The sequence below is a fragment of the Ammodytes marinus genome, assembly GCF_949987685.1.
Source record: "Ammodytes marinus genome assembly, chromosome: 8".
NCBI classification, from domain to species: domain Eukaryota; kingdom Metazoa; phylum Chordata; class Actinopteri; order Uranoscopiformes; family Ammodytidae; genus Ammodytes; species Ammodytes marinus.
This window is the reverse complement of record NC_137212.1, coordinates 7,336,530-7,361,870: the sequence shown is the minus strand read 5'-3', so window position 1 is coordinate 7,361,870 and position 25,341 is coordinate 7,336,530. Positions and strand designations below refer to the sequence as shown.

The 25,341-nt window shown below is 40.3% G+C and overlaps 1 protein-coding gene across 1 annotated transcript in view; it reads right to left on the bottom strand.

The window, feature by feature from the left end:
- Nucleotides 1-8,689, bottom strand: part of lrrc7 (leucine rich repeat containing 7) — a gene marked incomplete at both ends in the record, with an annotated part of 62,010 nt that extends 53,321 nt beyond the window's left edge. Inside the window, one exon of the mRNA XM_080032936.1 lies at nt 8,665-8,689. Within this exon, the coding sequence (XP_079889062.1) occupies nt 8,665-8,689 (25 nt within the window). The remainder of the gene's footprint in view (nt 1-8,664) is intronic.
- Nucleotides 8,690-25,341: the final 16,652 nt, after the last annotated feature.

The following is a 25,341-nucleotide window of genomic DNA, read 5'->3' as shown; positions in this document are numbered from 1 at the left end:
ATATCAATTCTCCCCAAAATTATACTGAGGCAAACCGATGATGCTGCTCTATTCTAACGTGTGCTTTTAAATTCCATCACATCTGTTCCTTAATGGAGGCTGTGGTTATTTTTATATCAACAATGCCATTATTAATACACTCAATAGGGTTAAAACTGCCTCCATGTTAAATGCTGTGAGTAGGAAACGGTTGAGAGGATCTTAAAGGCACTAACAGAAGCCCAAGGGTCACTTTCTCTCTCTCTCTCTCTCTCTCTCTCACACACATTCAATTCAAAACATCCCAACATACTCTGCCTGGTTTCTAATGAAGAGCTCAGTCCAGGCTGCCCGGGCCTTTGTCTCATTAAGAGAGGAGACTGGGTCGCCCACGGCAACACGTGGACCAACCAGCAGTAAGCAGAGTGAACCGCCTTCTCGTCTTGGGAAACCGTCACACATTACCGCCCCTCTCCAGGTAAATACAGGAGAGCCAACACATTCCATACTTACAGTATCTCACAAAAGTGAGTACACCCCTCACATTTCTTCAAATATTTCATTATATCTTTCCATGGGACAACACTGAAGAAATGACACTTTGATACAATGTAAAGTAGTCAGTGTACAGCTTGTATTACAGTGTAAATTTACTGTCGCCTCAAAATAACTCGACACACAGCCATTAATGTCTAAACTGCCGGTTACAAAAGTGAGTACACCCCTAAGAAAAAATGTCCAAATTGGGCCCAAAGTGTCAATATTTTGTGTGGCCACCATTATTTTCCAGCACTACCTTAACCCTCATGGGCATGGAGTTCACCAGAGCTTCACAGGTTGCCACTGGAATCCTCTTCCCCTCATTCATGACAACATCACGGAGCTGGTGGATACTGGAGACCTTGCGCTCCTCCATCTCCTGTTTTAAGAAGCCCCAAAGATGCTCAATAGGGTTTAGGTCTGGGGACATGCTTGGCCAGTCCATAACCTTTACCCTCAGCTTCTTTAGCAAGGCAGTAGTCGTCTTGGAGGTGTGTTTGGGGTCGTTATCATGCTGCAATACTGCCCTGCGGCCCAGTTTAAGAAGGTTGAGTGCACGTTTTCAGCGTCATACCAAGAGGTTGGCTTTGGAAAATTGACGTATGAGTGCTGCCAGCATTACTGCAGGGCTTGAAGGGGTGGGGGGTCAACCTGTCAGTGCTCAGACCATACGCCACACACTGCATCATACTGGTCTGCATGGCTGTCGTCCGAGAAGGAAGCCTATTCTAAAGATGATGCAAAATAAAGCCCACAAACAGTTTGCTGAAGACAAACAGACTACGGACATGGATGACTGCAACCATGTCCTGTGGTCTGATGAGACCAAGATACATTTATTTGGTTCAGATGGTGTTAAGAGTGTGGAGCGGCAACCAGGTGAGGAGTACAAAGAAAAGTGTGTATTGCCTATAGTCAAGCATGGTGGTTGGAGTGTCATGGTCTGGGGCTGCATGAGTGCTGCCAGTACTGGGGATCTACAGTTCATTGAATTCTAACATGTACTGTGACATACTGAAGTAGAGCATGATCCCCTCCCTTCATAAACTGGGCCGCAGGGCAGTATTGCAGCATGATAACGACCCCAAACACACCTCCAAGACGACCACTGCCTTGCTAAAGAAGCTGAGGGTAAAGGTTATGGACTGGCCAAGCATGTCTCCAGACCTAAACCCTATTGAGCATCTTTGGGGCTTCTTAAAACAGGAGATGGAGGAGCGCAAGGTCTCCAGTATCCACCAGCTCCGTGATGTTGTCATGAATGAGGGGAAGAGGGTTCCAGTGGCAACCTGTGAAGCTCTGGTGAACTACATGCCCATGAGGGTTAAGGTAGTGCTGGAAAATAATGGTGGCCACACAAAATATTGACACTTTGGGCCCAATTTGGACATTTTAACTCAGGGGTGTACTCACTTTTGTAACCGGCAGTTTAGACATTAATGGCTGTGTGTCGAGTTATTTTGAGGGGACAGTAAATTTACACTGTTATATAAGCTGTACACACGCTACTTTACATTGTATCAAAGTGTCATTTATTCAGTGTTGTCCCATGAAAAGATATAATGAAATATTTGAAGAAATGTGAGGGGTGTACTCACTTTTGTGAGATACTGTATATGAGAAATAGTAATGACTTGTTACAATCTTTTAAACATCTGTAGAAGATTAGAGGTCTACCATGGAGGAACCCAGGACCAAAGCACCGCTCAAATGATTGCAATATTTAAAGTTTTCGACTTTAACTTCTTCAGCAGAGCAAATAAAGAAGTTATAAAAAATAGATGTGTTATTGCTTTTTTACTTGCGAAGACAAAACACACAAAATTAAATTCAACTTCCAAAGTTTTTTTTACCCATTGTCAGAAAGCTCAAACTTTCTTTTCTTGGAGAGGAAAATGCAATTAAAATCTGAATGTGGACATTTGTATTCTACAAAATAATCTCTTTCCAAGCAGTACGGCTATTGGCAATATAAAATAAATTTTCAATACAACAGAAGACTGTGATTTAACTTGTTTCCCTGAACCAGGGTTTAAGAAAGAAATTACTCACGGTGTCTTTGAGAGCTGTGAACAAGTTATTTTAGAAAGGTAATTTAGCATATGTTCAGCTGAAAGACATGGATTGTTTGGTTTTCTTTGAGCAGAAAGCTGGATTGAATAAATTACTGTTTGACTCGATGTCATTGTAAATGAGTGTCAGCCCTCAATGAGCTCTCGAATATAAATAAAGGTTGATTGAATAATCAAAGGTAGATGAGGTACACTGATAAGACTGAAAAGAAGATGGTAATCGTTTCCCAAAAGGCAAGCATCCAATCCTGTTACCGCTATTTTACAAATAAAGTAAGTTCAAATGTTTTTCCAAATCACTGCTGAACAGACGTCTTTTTCAAGAGACTTCTAGAAGACGCAGAAATGTCAGATTGTATTGTGAGATATTGCGGATGACTTTTAGCATATTAAAATGTAAAAAGAAAAGGCTGCAGTTATTTCATTTAAGATAAATAATCACGATTTGTGCACTCTATTTTAAGCTCAACCCATATCCATAAACAGAATATTATACTGAGAAGAGAATAGAATGCCACGATTAAATTCATATGAGAAAGCTGGAAACATGTAGACAACATGGAGGAAAATAAATCTACACACACATACACACAAACCTAGATTCAGCAGAAGCACAGGATCACACTGTGTGACACATTAGACAAGTGTGAAAGACACACACACACACTCACACATACACACTAAGCTAAACTGTTCAGTGTCAAACGCCTTGCTACAATCCTGCCAAGTTGTTGACCAACTGCACAGTTTCCTATGGTTTCTGTCAAACTGTTAATGTGTCCATTATGAACACAAACACACACACATAATATGCTGTCATCATAATATATGCATCCCCAACAGCAGCTAGCTTTATGTTCCATGTGAACCAGAAGTGAGTTGAGGCACATATCATGCTGCCCTACCACTGTTCTATTGTACACAACGGAATGGACCCCCCAACGGTGCTAAAACACCCTGTTTTGATCCCCTGCTTGCCAGTGACAGGTCATCTATCTTTGGTGTTCTTGTGGCTGTCACAATGGATGAGGAAAGACGTTTTGTTGAGACAGAGAAACGCCAGCAGCTAGGTGACCTGTCCCGTCAGTGTATCACAAAAAAACAAAATAAAGAAATAAAAACATGCCTGGTGAGACACAGCTGTGGCGACTGGATATTTTGATTGGCCACTTGTATGGCCTGAGGAAACACTTGACCCTTACTGTAACGACAATGTGACCCTAAGGGTGTGATCGTGGCTACCACTCATACAAAGGGAACTACAGCATGTTTCAATAATATTATAACATGTACAGTACATAGTTGATAAAATACGTTTTTACAAAGCTGCAGACATGCCAGGTTGAAGTGATTTCACTTTTGTTTAAACAACAGTGCTACCTTATATTATTATAGAATTGAGAGATAGGCATCTAATATTGATTATTGTTTCATCTAACACTAAATATTTTCTGAACATCAATTAATATTTATCCAATATTTTCTTGATTAATAAATTCATCGTTTTTTCTATGAGGGTCAGAAAAAAAGTGAAAAATATCCATAATGATTTCCCAGAGCCCAAGTATATATTTTAAGATATCACGTTTTGTACCAGGCACCAGTCCAAAACTGAGATGTATTCAGTTCATGATGATATCAAAGCTGGTATGATGTATGTTTTATGATGTCTAGAGGGATTGCTTGATTAATTGATTATCCAAACTAGCAGCATATTAATTTTGTGGGTCATTCAGCTACATGTTGCAGCTCTATCCTGCAGCTTGCAGTGCTCCACAGTCCATCTATACAGTAAGCAAATAGTAAAAACAAATCCCCAGGTGACATCTTCAAAATTCTTGTTTTGTCTGGACAACAGTACACAGCCCACATATGTTCAATGACACAACCATATTAAACTGAGAAAAGCAGCAAATGCTCACGTCTTAGTAGAAGAAACAAGGGAATATATAAAAAAAAGTATTCAGTATATATAGAAAATCACGTAAACATTCATTTCTACAGTTAATCAACTCCTTCTTTAGCATTAATGAGAATTTGTTTGAAAATCCATACTGTGTTTCATTTCCGTCCTTATGACTTCTACATTTTTGATCAACGTTCTAATGCTATATTGTCACCCATTAGTTGTTGTGCCTTGGAAAAGTTGTATCCCTAGGCCTACTACTAGAGCAAGAAAACATTAGACCACACTGACAAGACTGTACTTGAAGAGGATCCAGAATCTCTTGCAGCTCCAGCCAAGTCATTATGTCACCCTGGGGAGAACAATGTGCATGATGCAACCATGGCAACACTGTCACCGAGACTGGAGGAGGGATACAGCGGTCCGCTCCCATAATGAAGCTATACTCGCCAGTGAAGCAAAATCACATTGAACCAAATTGATAAATGTATCCTATGAGAGAGCTGGCTTGGAACAGTGTCATGCAGCCTGTGTGAACCTACAGTACAGTGCAGTGTGTGCCGTGACAAACAGGATAATGTTTGTTTGTCTCCACTCCTTCCCTCTGAAATCCTACAATGGTTCCTGTTACATGGATTTGGTGGTATTAAGAAAATGCAGCAAATGTGTTTGACTATGTAAATAATAATAATTAAACATCAGATTTATATAGCAATTTTCCAGATGCTGAAAATACTTAAACAAGGGCATTCTCAGTCTCTGTAGGCTTGCAATGTGGCTATAAAACACCTTGAACTTGAAGACAACAGCCAACAACACCAACATATCAAAATGATAGCCTCCATAAACATAATGTAGTGAAGCGTGTAGTGTGGTCGACCCTCAACTACAGGGTCGGTGGTTCCATCTACCGTCCCCCTGCCACATGTCGAAGTGTCCCTGAGCAAGACACTGAACCCTAAATTGCTCCAGATAGTTAGCCTGCTATCGGTAATGAATGTGTGTGAATGGTAACGTCGGAACGGGAACAGGTCTCCCTTGAAAAAATCTCCGGTCTCAATGGGATTTACCTGTATAAATAAATGAAAAATCATATCCCTCCTTAAATAAGATATCACGGGGCGGTGGTCGCGGGTTCAAATCTGACCCGTGGACCATTACTGCAGGTCATCCCCCCCTCTCTCTCTGTCTCCCCATTTCAACTATGTACTATCAAATAAAGCCAGAAAATGCCAAAAAAATAATCTTAAAAAAAGTAAAAAATTAAAAATAAAATAATAAGATATCACAATCCATCCTCATCCTCATAGCACCCACTGCTGATGCACTAGTATCTCTGTCGCTTTTCCCTCACTGGGTCTCTTTCCCTTGGCCCATCACCATGAAGATGGGAGCCGGTTCCCTGGCTACAGTCACTAGGCAACCGGCAGCATCAGCAGCAGCAGCAGTAACAGCGGTGTGTCCTGTCAGAGAGCTACAGTGGAGCCAAGCTTCCTCTCCTAGCTGTGTGCTAGTTCGCTCTTTGAAGAGGAAATGTTAATGCATTTATCGTGTATCGCATCTGAAGCCTCATACATTACACTCAACACTAGCGGCGCTTACTGTAATGTAGGCTGACAGAAAAGGACCAAAGACTTGTGAGTACATCTATAGTTAAACTGGGTATATGCGGTATGTAGGTAAAATGGAAAACAAACTGGTTAAAGATATATATATAAACTGTTATACTGACAAAAATATTGACACTGCTTCTCTCTATATGCTTTCATCTATAAGGAAACGAAAGACAGAAAAAAATGCACCAACAACAGCATAACAAAAAAAAAATCATTTCATTTTTAGTTTCCCATGAGATGCGAAATGCAGAAAACTCTCAAAGTTCGAGGCTGAAACTGGAGATTGTTTGGCATTTTCGCGGTTAAAAAAAAATGCATTTAATTGATAATCAAAATAGTTGCCAATTAATTTTCTGTTGATTACTGATCAAATTATTAATTAAAAGGCTACACTAATTGCTAATATAGTTGGCAGAATAGCTTCCTGAAAAGACCACTGGACTGGTAGAAATGGTACTCAGATCCTTGACTAAGTTCAGCGTATTTGATGACGTTAAAGTAGTTGCACAATTCTTGCACTTATTGCATTGTGCTCACGTTGAATGCAGTCTTCACCAGTGGCTTTGTAAGGCTCTCTGGATGAAGGCGTCAGCTAAAGGAATGTATTGCTGTTACATCTCAGTGTGAAAGCATAAACATATTATCAACCAAATGTACTCAAGGTATTTAAAATGTATATGCCAAATGATATCATATAGGACTTTTATGATGAAGGCATTAATGTGTAAGCATCATTGTTCTAGTACTTTGTTCAGATGGAGCTGATTTAGACTACTTTCAGCAAAAGAGCCACACACCAACTCAAGCCAACTTGCTTATAAATTGTTTGTGTAGGACTGAGTGTCCACCTCAAAATTAGAGAGAATAACTGTCCTATGTTGAAGACATGTTGACATATTCCTGCCATTCTGGCGGACTGTTTGAAAAGACATATACATTTCCGACTAAAATGACTTCATAAAAAGAATATTTTGACCGTAGATGTTAGAGTAAAAGGTGTAATATTTTCCTCTAAAATTAAGATGAGTATAATGCAGCGTGACATTGGAATACTAAATAAAGTACCTCAGCACAATAGCAATCATTTAACAGTCAGCAAAAAGTAAATAGTGTGTCTGTTATATCGATAAGCCAACAAATACATGAGGACACAGTATGCATGCACTAAGAAAGAGGAGGCACTCCATGTATACTGACCAGAAGACAAATCACTCTATATGTCTGGAGAATTACATGTCATATAATATGCTGTAAGGACACAGACTGGACTACCATAAGTGAAGACACATAATGGCCGGGTTGCAACATGATAGAAGATAAGGGCTATTAAGCAGCGGTTGCAAAGCCCTGCTGAAAAGAAAATGTATAAATAGAACCCACTTAAGAGGCATAGCAGACAAAGAAGCTTTGAGATGTGTTGCATTGAAGATTGTAATTAAATATTCCCTTTGATTACATGCAGCCCTTCTTTGCATGTTGCATTGGCGCCATGGCTGCAAAGTCAGAAAGGCATACAGTAGGCCTATGTGTGCTGCTTGGTGATAGGAACTGGACTAAAGAAATTATAGCACATACATCCAAAAATGATGATCCGGACAATAACACGGTTTAACCTTGCGCAGGTGTATATAGCAGCAGCAATAAAGCATTCCGTTGGATGGTTAACAAGCCTTAGTCGTTATACAAGCTTGTATAACAAGCGTGACTGATACAGCTAAATAATGGGCGAGAGATAGGCTAATAAGCTACAATACCTCAGGCTGCTGCTGCTGCTGCTGCTGCTGGATTTAACAGGTGTGTGTGTGTGTGTGTGTGTGTGTGTGTGTGTGTGTGTGTGTGTGTGTGTGTGTGTGTGTGTGTGTGTGTGTGTGTGTGTGTGTGTGTGTGTGTGTGTGTGTGTGTGTGTGTGTGTGTGATGATAATATGAAAGCATGAAGCTATCACGGCAGAACGACCAGAGGCTACATGTCAAGGCAGGAGGGTATGTGACACTGCATCATATATCATCCTCTCACATAAACACACACACACACACACACACACACACACACACACACACACACACACACACACACACACACACACACACACACACACCCTATATCTGTCTCTTCCTGCAGTCATGGCTGTTTCATTAGCTCATCACACAGCTTGAAGGGCCCCATGGATGAGGGTCTGTGACAGGATGAAGGGATCATTTTGATAGAAATACAAGTGGGTAGAAGCACTTGATTCACAGTTCATGGTACAATATTGATGCAGAAATTGTATCATGCCATCGGATTTGTCGCATGACACTACATACCCTAATTAAACATGTATGGACATGGGAACAACAGGAGATGCTTGTATGAACCTTATAATACAAATTAGATGCATGCCAAATAGATGTATGGGGCATTATATAGGCCTATATAAAATGGCTTTTTGTGCAGTGAGGTCACAATGAGTTCTTCTAACTAAATCGATATGGATGTGATTATTCATGGAGGGGTGCCCACACACTGAATGACAAACACTGCAGGTATGTGTCAACCCCGCGTTGCCTTACGTTGCAGAGCAGAGTAGTTATCCATCTGTCAGGTATGCTGGTGGCGGATCCGGTTTAAAGTAAAAATCCCTCTGGTCTGGTGACTGGTCTGGTGGCCCCCTGTCTGTGGGAACCGCAGCAGCCCCGGATAGGATCAGTCTAGCGGTGTGAGAGCAGGACAGGTACCCGCGCAACCGGCCGCATCTTCAGTGTAGCTACCAGCGGGGCCAAGACACGGTCGGGATGAGCGCATCAAGCCGGGCGGCGGTGAAGCTCATCTCAGGATCAGTAGTCGGTCAGGTTTAAATCCAAGTCCGGTTGTTGCACACACGCACGCGCACGAGCACACTCACACTCACTCGCTGCAAAGCTCAGTCAGATCTCCACCGCAGATTTCGTTACAAGATGCCTCGTTCCTACTCCATGGAAACAAGAAAAATAAATAAAAAAAATAAAAATGAAAAAGCCAAGATGTACGGGTAGCAGAAAGGTCACTGTGCGCTTATGAAAATCGCATCAACGGATCCGTGACCGAGTCTCTCTGTGAGTCGTGCCCTGCTTCTCCCTCTTCTCCGTTAACTGTAAAAAGCCCGCTGCAGGGAAAACACGTTCAGGAGGAGCCTCTCCTCCCTTCAGTCCCCCGTAGAGAATGAGAGAGAGAGAGAGAGCGAGAGAGAGAGAGAGAGAGAGAGAGAGAGATGGATGGATGGAGATGGAACGAGGGCGCTGGAGTAGGTGCGTTCGCGCGTGCGCATGAAGGTGCGTGACCGTTGTGTGTTGTACGCCTAATTGTATAGGCTACTTGTGTTTCTGTGTGAGAGAGAGTAAAAGAAAGGAAGGAGAATGGATGGACGGACACACACACACAGCTTGTCCATATGAGACTGTTGCCATGCTGCTTCTGTCTTTTCCTATGAGAAAAATGTTTCCTATGTGGACAAAAATAGCCCAGTGTTGCTTCAAGAAGATTTTGAATGTGTATACCTGGAACACCATTTTGTTGTGTTCTAAACATAAAGTGATACAGATAATGATTATTTCATAGTGGAGTCATTTTTTGTCAACATAAAAACAGCAACAAAATGTTTTTCAAACTACATCGTTTTGTCCAACCAACATAACTATTATAATTTCTATAATGTCATCAACTAAAAAAAGTATCATTGCAGCTCTGTAAATATAACAAAAGCACTGTAAATGTTCATACGTCAGGCCTTGTTTGCTCCTGATTGAGCTGGATTGTTCGCACAATCTTTGTTTGTTGTTTGTTTAAAATCAGACAAAAGACAAACAACACAACCTTATATGGACTGTTGAAACACTACATTCTAGATTGTGGTTGGTGGGCTTTGCAAGATCGTCAAAATCAAAACTCAAGAAGAAGAGATATCCAGCTCCAACAATGTATCCCATGATGCAACTTGACATCGTCTTTCATTCTGCTGTCCATGTCATGTCTGTGTTATTTGCATAATTAGCAGTTTCTGACTTGAAGCAATCACATCAACATCAACATCCACGTCCTAATTTGTGACTGGGGAAATGTGGATTATTTCGATTTAGGACAGAGTCTATCAGGCAAGATAATGAAGACAGTGTTCTCCTCAACCCACACAAGCTGAATTCTGCAATCAGAACAACTAAGCAACCTGCACTACTTTCTTTACTATTTTAATTGTATATGTTGTGTTTGTGTGTACTGGGATCCTGCTACACTTTCGTTGTACACTGTACAATGACAATAAAGGATTCTGATTCTAAACTGTCTTGAGTTGTGCTAACAATGTGGATATCACCATTCACAAACAATTCTCCTCTCTCTCCCATATGAAGTGAACACAGTATCAGACCCTCCACTATACCCTACACATTAACGTCAAGCTAAGATAACCTCAATGACATGATCAAGGTTATTTTCTGATATGATATGACACTTACACCTGCAGGTCTTCCAGTCAAACCGTGTTGTGTAGTAAAGTTGAATAACACGTTCTGATGTGTGTATTTGAGAGTCAGTTCATAAAAGCATCTCCGGCATCATCATCAAACTGTCCCCACTGTCAAAGACTCAAAGTGTTTGGCCTTATGCCCAGGATAAAATGTGTCCCTCCTCCTCTTGACCTATACTTTAGTGTCCAAATTTAAATCTGAAAGGTAACCGTGTCATCTATCAAAAGTTAGAAGATATTAATGACCCACTCGGTGACCTTGTCAGCACTTATATCAGTGCACCAAATGATCTCACCGGTGTCTTAAACATGTATGATGGAAGTCCAGAGGCCAGTGTTGGAGGACTCAAGACCAGTTTGACTTTTTAAAAGTCTCAGCATCATCTCAGAATCAAGCACATTTATATTCAGTTTTATGTCAGTCTCAGACAAAGAGGACTTGGATTTTATTTCTAGACCACAACTGCTTGGGATATCACTTAACACACACACACAATGGCAAATACACTTACCAAAAAGGTGTCAGTCTTGTCAGTGTTGGCAAATATAAGCAGGTTGCCAAATCAATATTATCTAAACAACCAGTTCATTTATGATATGCAGCACTTCTATGCTAGTTTGACTAGAACTGTTCATTTCATCAAAACAAAAGTGTAATTCTGCATTATTTTACCTCACCATGGTATTTTGTATTTATTAGGAAAGATAATTAATCTATCTAACTATCTGGACATTAGTATGGGACAAATTCAGGGAACATTTGGATCATGTCTAATCGCAAAAACGTTTTACATTACTGGCTTTTTACAACATCTCATATGGGGAAAGTGGTTATGCCTCCTTTAAAACCATATAACCACCGATTGGAGCCTTTGGGCACAGCGCTTAACCCACATCTGCTCCAGTGGACCTGCTCAGACGCTAACAGATCACACTGTTGGTGCACTAGGCTAACAATTAGACATGTATCTAACTGTGTGTGTGTGTGTGTGTGTGTGTGTGTGTGTGTGTGTGTGTGTGTGTGTGTGTGTGTGTGTGTGTGTGTGTGTGTGTGTGTGTGTGTGTGTGTGTGTGTGTGTGTGTGTGTGTGGGTGGGGTGTATGAGATCTGATGAAGGTTTAGGTGCTTGCAGTGTTGTCCTACTGTTATGTCTGCCTTAATGGGATGCTTAAAAAGAAAGACTGCTGCTTTTCTAAATGGCAGTCCAAGTCCAGATGTGTTTCTTTGAAATGGATGATAAATCAATAATGTATATCTAAATCCAAATAATTGATACCAAAGGAGAACAACTACCAGGCATTGATCAGTCATGTGTGGCGGTCATGACAACAACAGAAGGTTTTAAACTGGAGCAGTTAAATTGGCAATTGATACAGCAACAAAAAATATATCCTGTATGATAATATGATATACAGTATGACATATTATAAACTCTCTTTGAGCCATTCTGGACCAGACACTTGATAACTCAAGAAAACTGAGGACCTTGCGCTCTACATTGCTCCACTCTACTTTAACAAATGACATAGTATCCTTATGCCATATGTGCCAGTTGGCTGTGCCAGGATAAAGCGCCAGTTAAGCACAGATGGCAGCGCTGGGACTCTCCAAGATTGACTGAGTTTAAAAAGAGTCTGCGAGAAGAAACAGGAAGCCGGCCAGCCAGCCAGGCACACTGTCAGTCAACAAGTCATCTCTCTCCTTCACCAACGGCCAAAAGCAGAGAAAACAATAAAATACTAACTTCAACATTCATTTTTTTAAGGTTTTCACTCACCCAGGGATGAAACTTCCTTAGAAAGTAAGGTTCAAGCCAAAGTCTTGTTAGACAGTTCGGACTGTTTTTGTTGCCTGGCAATTATTTAGAGGGTTGGGCTTTGTAGCTGCAAAGAAGATATGTTGTTTTGAAACTGCATAATACAACTATCTGCGTTTTGAGAACAGATGACAGCACAACCAGAGTAGTATTTCTTGAAAGGATGGTGAGTAGCATCTTCTCAAGGCGTGTGGGAAAATTTCCTTTGCTTAGTCCAAGCTTCAATGTTGCTCCCATTGATTCATTTATAAATGCAATTATTTTTGAGCAAATGTAAAAAACATACTGAAGGGTTACTCATTGTGGAAACTAGCCTGCATAATAAGCATCATTCAGAATATAATGGATACATTAAATTCTGTAAAATCACCATATTCAAATAATTCTTTGTTCAGGGGCAGTAACTAATGGAAATATGCAAATGAAGTCCAAACTCTTTGAGGTGTTGCAGATAGTTTAGGCACAAGGACACATTTAAACAAGAAGCAGACCCCAAGCCTAGGCAAGACCTTTACAAAATGTAAATAGCGAAAGACTAAGGCTCATTATAGCCTTGTCGTCAAGCAAGTCGGATGAGATGTTATCAAATGTAAACACCATTATTAAAAAAAACTGCACATTTTACACTGTGTAACACTTTGTTGGGCCAAACTCATTTTAAGAGAGCCACAATTTGCCCACAGGTCCTATTTCAAGCAGCTCAGGATTCAGCTGATTTTGCCCACAGGTGCTATTTTAGGACGCTCTGGTTTAGAGAGCCAAGCATAGATCAGCTATAAAAGACAGGTCGCACTGCGAGAACTTTGAGTACAAATTGCATCACCATCTCAACACCTCGTCTGTTCTTTAAGAGTTTGCTGGAAATACAGCAATGCTCACTTCATCACAATGGCAGGATTCCCAGCTTTGCACATACTGTACAATAACAGCAATGGCAACAGGGTTATCAATTAAAACTACAAACTGTCACAACTCCTTGCATACTATCTGACATGTGAATGTGAGTACACTTCTGTCTTTGTGAGGACTAGTTCCATGTGTAGAATGTTATAGTTAGTCATTATGGAAGACATATTGTTAATGTGCACACATTTCACCCAGTTTGCAAAATACTTCAAATAGCTGTTTGAGGGTGTCAACTCAGGTTTAACTTGGAGTAGCGGTTTGGATTTAGGCATGTAGTGCTGATAGTTAAAGCAATGGGCAGTGACGGTTCAGAAAAGGCATCAAGATGCAATCATGTGTGTGTGTGTGTGTGTGTGTGTGTGTGTGTGTGTGTGTCTCAGGGGAGGATAGTTGATGGCATAATTGTTTCATTACAGCTGAATTCACGAGAGGCTTTAGAGATGAGTATCTACAACACACACACACACACACACACACACACACACACACACACACACATCACATCACACACACACACACACACACACACACACACACACACACACACACACACACACACTCCCCAAAGAGGCGATATCAGTATGAGATGGTACTCTGCAGGTAGCAGGGCGTCATGCAGCGTACACACAGCCTGGTGCAGGAACGACAGGAAGAGTTGTGTCATTAAATCACTGAAGCCTCCCTGTTAAGTTGCCAAGTTAATGTTGCCAAGCAACAAATACAACTCTAACCAGTAAGAGGAGCTTTAGCCAAGATCACTTGGCAACATACTTTGCAGGGAGATGTGAAAAGGGAAAAGAAAATATGACAAAGGATCAATACATTTGACCCTTGCAATTTCACATTATGAAGATTGGATTTCAGAGAAGTAGCTCAAGCTGTGATAGAGAGTAGACAGCGGGCAGCCTGACCACAGGTTTAAGTATTTTTAAATAGGATTCTAATGATGTGAGTATCGCCAAACAGAACACAACTACCAGTGTTTGGTAAGTTGTCCAGTGCACAGTAACTAATGTAAACCAGCATCCGTACAGTCCACACAAATTTACTCAGCATGAACTTGTGGAAATGTTGAAGACGTTGCTTCTAAATGAAGAATTCAGTGAAGTTTCTATAATGCATACATCAATGAATAAGTGATATGAGACGATAAAGTGATGTATAAAGAACCTAACTCAGCAGTGCAGCGCGGGCGCGCACGCACGCACACACACACACACACACACACACACACACAAACACACAAACACACTCACTGCACTGAGGGAACACATGTTTTCCCCTGTCTGGCAAAGAGAGAAATTTATGTTTTTCTTGCATAAGGTATCTGACCAAGAGTGGATATGCAAGTTAAATTATATACTGTCAATGCTAGTGTATTTCCGGTATTTAGGCAAAAAAACATAATCATGGATGTCGTTGGAAATTCGGAGACCTAAGAAACCAGAACACGCCTATGAAAGAAAAGTATTTATATTTTTTTGTCATTATTGTCTTGCATTGCTTTGTAAGACAAAAATGAAACCTATTCTTTGAAGGAGCCATGTTGCTTGTTTACACATTTTAGTTTAACAGTAAAGCAGGGCATGCTTTGGAAACTGCAGCACATGCCGAAAAACTGCTGCGAAAACCCAAGAATATGTTGTGCAATTAAGGTGCACACACGTCTCGATAATATAATAACTACAATCACAATACTAAAAACTACTGTCTACATGCATGATGTCTTATTCAGGATATGATCTCAACTGGGTTAATATCCAACCCATTCTCACTGTGAAATGTGTCATAGCTACGTTAGCCCACAGCACAAAACATGAGAGTTTCACCAAAACGGCCTTGAAATTGTGAGTTTTTCCCCCCCTATTCAATTTTAATGGGCAGCCAACCTTATATCGGAATATTGTTGTGCACATAAATGTCCTCAGTGACTGTTCTGTCTCAAAAAGTACTAACCATGATGATTAACTTGAAGAAAGCAAGAAGGAGAAAAAGAGAAAAGACATTAAGAGAAAAAGAACTGTGGGCTGCCTTGTCCCACTGTCTTCTTCCTGCCCATATGTAATATCCACGGTTGCTATGGAAACACACTTTCATGAATCACTGTGTTATATTTTCTTTTTCAGGGGGAGGGGGGGGGGGGGGGGGCAAAAAGCGGCAATTTATGAAGCTGTCTTGTGCACAGCGCCCATAACTGTCTGCATTGTAAGCCTTAAGATCTGCTGGGTATTAGGTGTGGGAAGAGACCGAGTTTTTAGTCTGCTCCCACTGTGATGACTAATTGGCGGGCTAGTTGGTTGGCTAGCGGGCTGAACAACTGACTGACAATGGAGAGACATGCTAAGAAAAGTGGGTAAATACATGGGATTACAGGGTAGGGTAGGAGCGGGTACATTTGGAACGACTTGGTAAACAATGCCTGACGGAGATACTGCATACAGAGTAGGATGCAGAAGCAACTTAATCTCTTGTTGAATGTTGATCTTTTACACTGATGCGGGTTTACTGGAATGTTGAACATTACCGTAATCTTAGGATATCTATCACATAGAGTGAATAGCTTCTGAGCCACATTTACCATTTTGTAACCCCTATAAGTGTAAACTTCAACCTGCTAGTCAACACAAAGCACTTAATGTTCCTTTAAAAGAAGTCATACCACAGAACAGAGCAGAGCAGGGTTTCCACTGAAAGACACATCTCTTTAATGTCCTCCAACTCTGCCTCTTTTCTCTGAATCGGAGAGTACATTCAGCCTCTATACTGCATTATGCCGTATATGGCCTTTTTGTGAATGGGTGTTGCTAGGTAACTGGAGTGCAGTAAAGCGAATAGCGACTTGGCTCTTGTATTTAAGATGATTAAGGATTAAGACAATGATTTTCAGCACTACAGTTGCTGAGCTGACTGGAGGAATTACGGGGCTCAGAGAGGCTGTGGAATGTTTAAATAAGTCACTGTCACATTTTGACACAAGCAGACACACATATTGGACATTTTCCTTGAAGGCAAAGTATCACATCAAATCAAATCAGTTTTATTTACATGTATACAGCCCAATATCACAAATAGACATTAGCCTCAGTGGGATTAACATCCAACAATATGATACCCTATCGTGTTAGACCCTTAGCTCTCAAGCATCTCATAGTATCGAAAAGCAATTTTTTTTGCTTTTTCTCTTGCCCACCCAACATTTTGGTCAAGAGAAAAAGATGCATACCACCTTCAAATAAAACCCTAAGACCAATACATATGTATTATTTATTATTCGAGTTCAGTCTTCAAGCCAACGTCCATCTCAACCTCCTCTTCATTGCAAAGTGTGGCTTAAGCCAGGGAGCAGTGGTTAGCTTGGGGAGTGTTGCTGGTTATTTAAATAACCGATTTTGAGTTGTGAGGGTTTTTTCTTTTGGTTTTGTATTTATCATGTCTGTATCACGTTGTGGACCAACCCTTTCTGTGTATACGTAAAGTGAAAGCACTACATGAATACAATCTTGTTTCAACCTCCAATATATGGATCCCATTTTGGTGCAGAAATGTACCAGATGCCAATGGAAACAAACCCTAGACTAGTGTTTTAAGATTCAAAATATTGAAACCCTCGTTTTAGCTGCACCTTAGATTGTCAGCTCTTTTTCACTTTAGCAGAACTATACCAAACTCTCCTTCTCGTGTCTTCACAGACTCCCCAGTTGGCCCTAGTCTGAAAACAGCCTCAGGCCTAAGCCTCTTACATGGCAGCAGCTTGCATGCTACAAAAACGCAGAGATGCACGAACTAGAACCAACTGTTAAAACCATGTGGAGTAGCTGATTTCACACACTCAAGGATGTGAGTATACAGTGTCCAACTCCTCATGCTGGATAGTGACAGAGGATGGCATGGTTTAGTGTTTCTGACACAGGGCTGCAGGTGGGAGCAGCCACTCGAATCCAACATTTTTAAACATTCTATTCACTGAACCTCTCGTGGATGGTTGTCATTTTTCACTCCAGGCTTTTTTTTAACCGGGATCACTTCCAGAAAATGCTACGGTTCAAAAATATATCTTTCAGCTTGTGCTGCATAGACTGATCTTTACTTTAAGCGTATTTACATAACGTATGCGAATTATCCAATTTCAAAACAAAGCCGATGCTAAACCAATGCAAATACAAAAAAACTGTATAATGTCTATTTGACAATGAGCTATCCAACCAAGCAAGTATAGTTCACTACATTTCTAAACAAAGGGATATGTATGTTCAACTAACACGGCCACAAGCTGTTTCCACTACCCATAAGTGGCCAAAATGTCTTTGTCATAAAAACAATTAACCAAAACCAATTTGTTATGTATTCATGCTGGAATGAATTTTTTATACAAAAAACTTCACTGTGAAAATAGATTTTGTCCTCAAAAATTAATTTGCATACAAAATGTATAATTTAAATTCAAATTTACAAACTAAAGTCCTGCTTAAATCACTTTTTAGACACACATAAACCCCAATTAAACTGTACAAGACTAAACAAGCCTATATATGTGCGCACACACACACACACACACACACAGAAACACATGTGCATGTCTCCATGTCATGTTTACTAAATATCGAGCATGAAATCGTCTTGTTAACACTGGTCTCGCAGCCCTTTAACGTTGTGAAACAGAGCATGCATGTCACAACGTATTAGCTGTGAGATGCAGCCAGCTGTCCACATACATATATGACATTATGGACATGGACATGCTCCCGCTGAATTATGGGTAATGACAGACGTGGTCAAGGGGCAATCATCTGTCTTGTTGTCCATCTATCCATCCATTTCAGCTCTAGTTTTCATCATTGGTCCATTTTTTCTGCAGTCTGATTTCTGTCTCTCTCGATTTCCGTACACTTGCCTTCTTTTCTTCTTTCTCTCTTTATGTTGTCAGCACAAAAGTAAACACAGATAGACACGACGGAGGGAGCTGGATCCACTGTGATGTAAGCCTGCAAGCTTAAATACATTGTTATTTCGGTTCACGTTTTGAGGATTTAACCGCCCTCTGACCACAACTAAATCTCATAGAAAAAGAAAAGAGATATCTTTTTTTCTACCCGTCTGCATCGTTCCACCATGCTCTCCATTCACTATTCATGTGTGTGCTGCTGTGCTGTATGTTTAATGTCTACATCAAATGTCAACCCAGCGCACTCAGAATGGACGGATGCATTTCTACATTTCTTTCTCCCCTCCTCGCACACTTTATCTCACACTTTGCGCCTCACACTTGCAAGCCTCCTCTCTACCTCTCTCGCTTGCGTCAGCACTTCTTCCTGCCTGCTGATGAATACATGAATGAGATTAAAAGAGAGAGAGAGAGAGAGACACACACACACACACACACACACACACACACACACACACACACACACACAAATACACCCTCTCGCTCCTTCACCAGGACATAAACATTTGATCATTTTCCATTTTGGAGAACGTGAATCCCCACTGGCTTCTCAACTTTATCACTGTTAGGATTTTTAACGGAATACACTAGATTCCAAGGCATTTATTTTGCATTGCAGAAAGTTAAATGTGCAGTATGAAGAGTAGAGGCAAAACCCACATAAGCATGAGAAAGCCTTCCAGTTAGGAGAGATACAACGCGCAAGACTCCCATTCTCTACCTTAAATCAACCCACAACATCTCCCAACAGCAAGTAAATAATGCAGCTAACAAGCAGTTTTTACCTCCAGCAAGAATCCATCCGCCCCTGTTAACAATGGAGGAGGAGTTTTTACTGCATACTGAACACACACAAACACAAAGGAAAAAAAGTGTACTTGTTGTGTGTATTATAAAACCAAAACCCGGAAGGTATAATTGGCCCTTAACTTCAGGAACCAGAGGCATAGATGGAAGGATTACAGACAAAGCTATAATGGATAGAAGAAAGGAACAGATGAAAAGCTCCAGGAGAAGCTCTCGGAAAAGCAGATAAAAGGAGGGAAAACACAGATGTAGACTAGAAAAAAAAGAGGGGCGCTCTGAGGCACTGATGGATGTGAAGTGTGGCTTTTCAACCCCTCAAACTTTCCCCCATTCCTCCTCCTTTTATAAATCTCTCTTTTTCTCTTTTCTTCCTTTTCTTTTCCTTTCTCTCGCTTTACTGTTGAGGCTCTCTGTTGCTATGGCGACCGTTCCTGCCACCGTTGAGGTAAAGAAAGAAGGGATGACACCTGAAGAGAGGGAGAGAAGAAAGCCGTGGAGCAAACGGAGAGATGAAGATGGATGGATAAGGTGTACTGTAGATGAATACGCCTCGGTCTGTATTATGGATCATGTGGACATGTGCACGATAATGTTGCCCAATATGTTGACCATTCTTAACGAAATAGTTCGACTTCTTTGGGAAATATGCTCATTCATTTCATGTGAAAGTTGACACATTCTCAGGTATAAGGCTACAACTAGCAGGAGGCTAACTCACAACACCTGTAAATGGAAACACAGCTTTAAAGCTCATCAATACACACTGTTCTTTAATCGTTATAAAAAACAAAGTTTGAAAATAAATATGTCACTTCTTGTATTTATCATTGCTAATCCTACCAAGGTGTACATGACAAAAGTCAAAACACCAAGATAACCAACTTTCTCATCTGATCATTGTCATTACTCATGTGTTTTTGTGGATGATCTTGCCTCGTGTGAATGTCGATTGTTAGCCTGCTATCGGTGTGTGAATGTGTGTGTGAATGGTAACGTGTAAATGGGAACAGGTTTCCCTTGAAAAAGAGTCTCGTCTCAATGGGATTTACCTGTATAAATAAAGGTAAAAAAAAAAATAAAAAAATACAAACGTACCAAAGAGATGCCATCTCGTACAGAAAGAAATCATAGAAAGATTAACCTTGGTTGCTATTAACAACCTAACGGACATTCAATAAATAAAATAGCTGTGCCTTGTGTGTTCTTTAAATCTGTGTGTCACTTGCCTTCCCGCTTACCTAACAGAACTGCTTAGTGGGCTTCACCAATGGTAGCACAAGGTCATCAGCCAAGGCTTTGTAGAGGTGGGATTGTCATCTCTTGGAAATACCTGCAGCAATAAATACTGCGTTCAAAAACAGCCCGCAATATTATGGTGCCACCATCCCCTAGGGAACAAACTATGATTTCTAATGTAAACAAGAGTCTGGCCCCAGTAAATTCAATCTACTGACACAATCATTTTTATTATCTTTATATTTCATTGGTTTGTTATGAACCCAGGACTCGCTGGAAATTTAAACTGAGAGGATTATTGTGGTAACATAAACGTAACTGAATTGAAACATGTCGCACCAATTTGGGTGATTTACATATCTAAATTGGAATTTGGAATGCAGAACCTCCCTTCATTACTGGATGTCACAAAACTAGAAATGAATTTGGGCAAACTCCAAAATATATGCAGCCAAAAATGCAGTTCCGCTTGTAAAGGTGGACTTTTCCAAATGGCACAAAATGCCTGTATTGTGGCCAAAGGGGGAATTCCCAGCCCTGTCTCTAGCTGCTTTTACACCCTCTCCATCACGCTAATGGACTTCCCTGCACCTGTTTTTTTTCCTTCTAGTTCCCAGCATTAGAGCTGTAATATGCTTCGACAGTGCAGTCAACGCCAAAGGAGATGCCCTTTTCAGGATCTCACCTCTTGTCTTTTCATGCCATAGTCACTCAACAACAACACTATGTCACCGTGATTATGTTTGTACTGTAACTAAACCCGTAATGACATTACCTTAATCAGAGTATGATAACAATGGCTACGCCTTGCCCATGTTCTGGCCCTAATCAAATTACATCTCTAATGTGGGAGCCACAGAAAATGTGAACACTCAACACATCAATGCCTAAACTGTATGAAGCGGTAACTAGCAATAATCAAAAAGCAAATTATGTTAATGTTAAATGTACCTGCTAAGAAGTAGTTCTAGTTATTCATTCATCTTTAGGTAATCCAGTTACTTATCCTAAAATTCACATCATGCAACATCTTGGCAAGTTTAAATGGACTTTGATTAGACAGACATACAGTAGTAGTACCAGCATCTGATATGATGACACACTGACAGGTTGGAAGTTAACCTGCCTGTCAACTTCCTAATCAAAGCATAGGAAATGGAACAAAAACAGCCCAGTAAAACATCACACATTCCAGTTTTTGGAGAGAAAAAAAGAAGTTGAAAAAGAAGTTGAAAAAGAAGTTGAATTCTGGAGTTTTTTTTTATTCTAAGGCAAAATCTGACTTTTTGACAAAGTGTTGAAAGACGCTCAAGTTGCTCAGGGAGAAATCAGTTACCATGAGCCATTGGCTATTTCATCTATCCATCCATCCAACCATCCACCAGTAACCAAAACCATATTCTGTATAATTAAAAAGACATATTTTTCATAACAGGATTTTATTGGTCCAATCTGAAGTAATCTGGAATCACGCTGCCTATCAGATCAAGTTACTTAGTGTCTCTGCAGCGAATTGACGCGGGTTAACTGATCGTTACATAACAGCTTGATTGACAACAGAAGCTGCATTCAGCAACATTCCTTGTCCCCGTCTCCGAAAAAAACTCTAAATTGCTTTCTTAAGTGGGATTAAGATAGGATTTTCTCATTCGGATGTTCCTGTAATTTGGCCCCAGGAGTGAGTCACACAGGAGCTGTTCACAAAAGCCATTAACTCTGTTCAGTTCGGCTTAGACTGAAGACTCGGTCCAATGGGATTCATTTTGCAATTGCTTAAAATGCTAAAGAATTGCCCAACTGTTTTTCTGTTGCTCCTCTGTGCTCTTCTATGTGGAAGACACCGCCATCACAAAGAACTCATTAAACCAAATGCCACTCGCAAAGGAGCTATATAAAGAAGCACTCCACTCCAAAAACTACAATTTAGGAATATTGAATGTTGAATATTTTCCACACAACATACACTGTTTCTCAAATCCCCCAAAAAATTCTCATATTATTATAATTGTTTAAGGTGTGAGTCATGCCATAGAGAGTACTACCTAGTCTCTACCCTTTATGTTGTGTTAATTACAGCTCACTCATGTCAGTGACTCCCCCACTGACTCTGGGGGAAGCAACCATAGCTCCCAGGGGATGAGCTAGTTGTATGCTTCATGCTTGCATACATTTTTGTGGCAGGATAAACACAAGAGGTCTTTGTTAACTATCCTACCTTCATTAATAAAAAATAAAATGGACTAAATAATAGAAACACGTTGAATCAACACCTTTCTCCAACAGTATAAACCTGAAGGTAGGATTTATTGCAGGACTGTTGAATTAGTCTGCATTTTATTTAGCTAGGTGGTGCCTTATACGTGTATTAAAAAAAAAATCACTGCTGCAAAACTGAATAGCACAGAACCTCCAAAATTCTGACTATTATATTAATAATATCACCATGTATGGAATTTCAGATGTTTATTCAAAAACATAGCAAAGGCTGGATATGTTATAGTTCATTCATACATATAGAGTCAAAAGCTAGGATGGCAATGGCCTGCTGTTTATTGGGAAAGGGCGCTCAGCGGCACTGCAAGGGAAAGTTGAGAAAACTGTATGACGTAATGCAAGCGACAACCAGACAAGAGCCAATCACGCTTGATTAAATGCCCACAGAAACAGATGAACTGAGTTGTTTAGCACTCTTGGAGAGCCGAGGGCATATCAGGGCAACAAAGGCTGATCTCCCTGTCAGGCGGAGAGTGCTCCTTCTTGGGGAAAATGAAACATTTACCAAGCATTGCTCCAGCAATGTGTGCAGTTTAATGCACAATACCACTTTATAAACTCAAAGTTATCCTGGTTTGTTTTTAAACATTGTGCATGTCAGCCTCACTAATGTCATCGCTTAGAAACCATCAGGTATTATCATACATAAACATGACCTGGCAAGCTCACTGACAACAAGAATTCAGGAAGCTACGTAGAGAAACTGTACCCAGATGTGTTTTGATATTAAATAGTTTCTTGGAACATCACTCCCTCTAATGCATTTTCATTTGTGTGAGATACATCGTGTGAATATTGCTAGCTGTTTCCCCCCTACCTCCAGTCGATATGCTCAGCTAGGCTATGTATTCTCACATCACATCACAGAAGACAGTGATGGATTCATCTTGAATGTAAACCATTGATCTTTGTTATCATTAAAAAAACAGGATTGACATATGATGTAAGCGAGACAGGGCTGCTAAAACCTTTGTGGTGACTTCATTGGTTGGGGCGGGAGCAGTATGAGGTCATAATACTGAAGATGCACTTACTCCCCGAACAAAAAAAAACTAAGTTTTCCTTCAAGTTAAAGTGCTCATTTAATCTTTTATCTTGGGTAAAACAAAATAGGTCAAAACCAACTGCACTTCATCCTGGCACATAGCCTTCATTATATGTGTCACGAATAACCACAAGAGCTGCACGGCAAAATTAGAAATCAAGTCAAGTGCTGCTTAAATGGGCGGTATTTCCCATAAATAGTTAAAGCCATCTAATTAATTCATTAATGATTCCTAACATCTGAATGTTACTTGATGTTTCCAAACAGCTACTTGCTGTGCAGTAGATGGGTCTGAGATGCCACCTAGTGAATGTTGATAGGTCCACCCCGTTTGAAACTACACACCCTCCTTTTCCCTGACTCAGCGAACAGGGGATGAGTAGGACTGGTTCCCATAGCAACAGTAGACAGTAGATTAAGAAACAGAGAGAGAGAGAGAGAGAGAGAGAGAGAGAGAGAGAGAGAGAGAGAGAGAGAGGAAGGACAGAGGGTGAAACACAATGAGGCTACTCCATGTTCACCCACACAAACACCCACTGAAAAAATACTCTCACACACTCAAGTAGTGTTGTAGTGGTACAATTTGTAGATCACATTTGAAAGGTTACTTGGTTGTTAGTTCTTTGTTGGCAGCATTAAAAAATAATTAGTTTGATAGAAATGAATAGGCTATACGATCTGTAGTTCACCAATAGTCTACAAAAAAGTTTCAGAAAGATTTAAGCTATTACTGATGATGTGCCAGAAGGATGAGGAAGAAGTGCAATATCTAACTGTTGACAGGCACAGTCTTGCTCCGTGAATTTTGTAGGCAATAAAGCCTCGTTCCCACAGCAGACGTTTGGAACTTAATGAGAAAGTCTATCCACAGGAGTGACATAATGTAACATGCTCATCACAAAGTGAGCCTGTTGATGTCTTCATCGTCCCAGTGACAATTAAAAAAAAATAAAAATCCACTGAAAAAATATGTCTCAATCTTAATCAGTGTGTACGTTTTCCAATAACATCAGCCATGGTTGGTTTGAATATGATGAATGTTTGTTCTGTCAGACGTAATAGACTGGCAATAACATGGTGCTTTCTTCATTTAAAAAGTTACAGTTACCAAAGTTCCCTCTACAACGTGAAAGATTAAGAAACAAATGACAAGTTCTTCTTTATCTTTTGGGCAACTGACACTTATATAATCAGAATAAGACGTCCGAAAAAATGGCCTGATTTATTTAAAACATACCCTGGATGTTCAAGGGGTCACCACCTAACACCTTCAAAATTTCAAAAATCGAAATGGAAAATGTACAAAGGAGGGACCTTAATGCTCCAAGATGACAACCCTTTTCACTTAGTGTACTTTCCTCAAATGCTACTTTCAGGTCAAATGATTTAACTTTGTTCTGGTTATTCATAGTCTAGGTGAAAACGTTAATTATTATCTTTCCTCCTGCATCACCATCAAACCAAATACAGTCACAAGCTAAACTTAACAGATTGCCTTGACCTTTACTGAACCAAACCAACCAAAATCTCCACTTGGCACACATGATAATTCACAATTATATGTTGGATTACAAGGACATCTTCTATGCACATTCATGCTTGCGAATACGAATTATTAGCTTTCGATTACATGAGATTGGTTCTTGGTTAATATAATCAGCATTGCTTTCACACTGTTCAAAAAGGGTTATTAATGTAATCAGCACCCTGTTTTTTTTCTAGT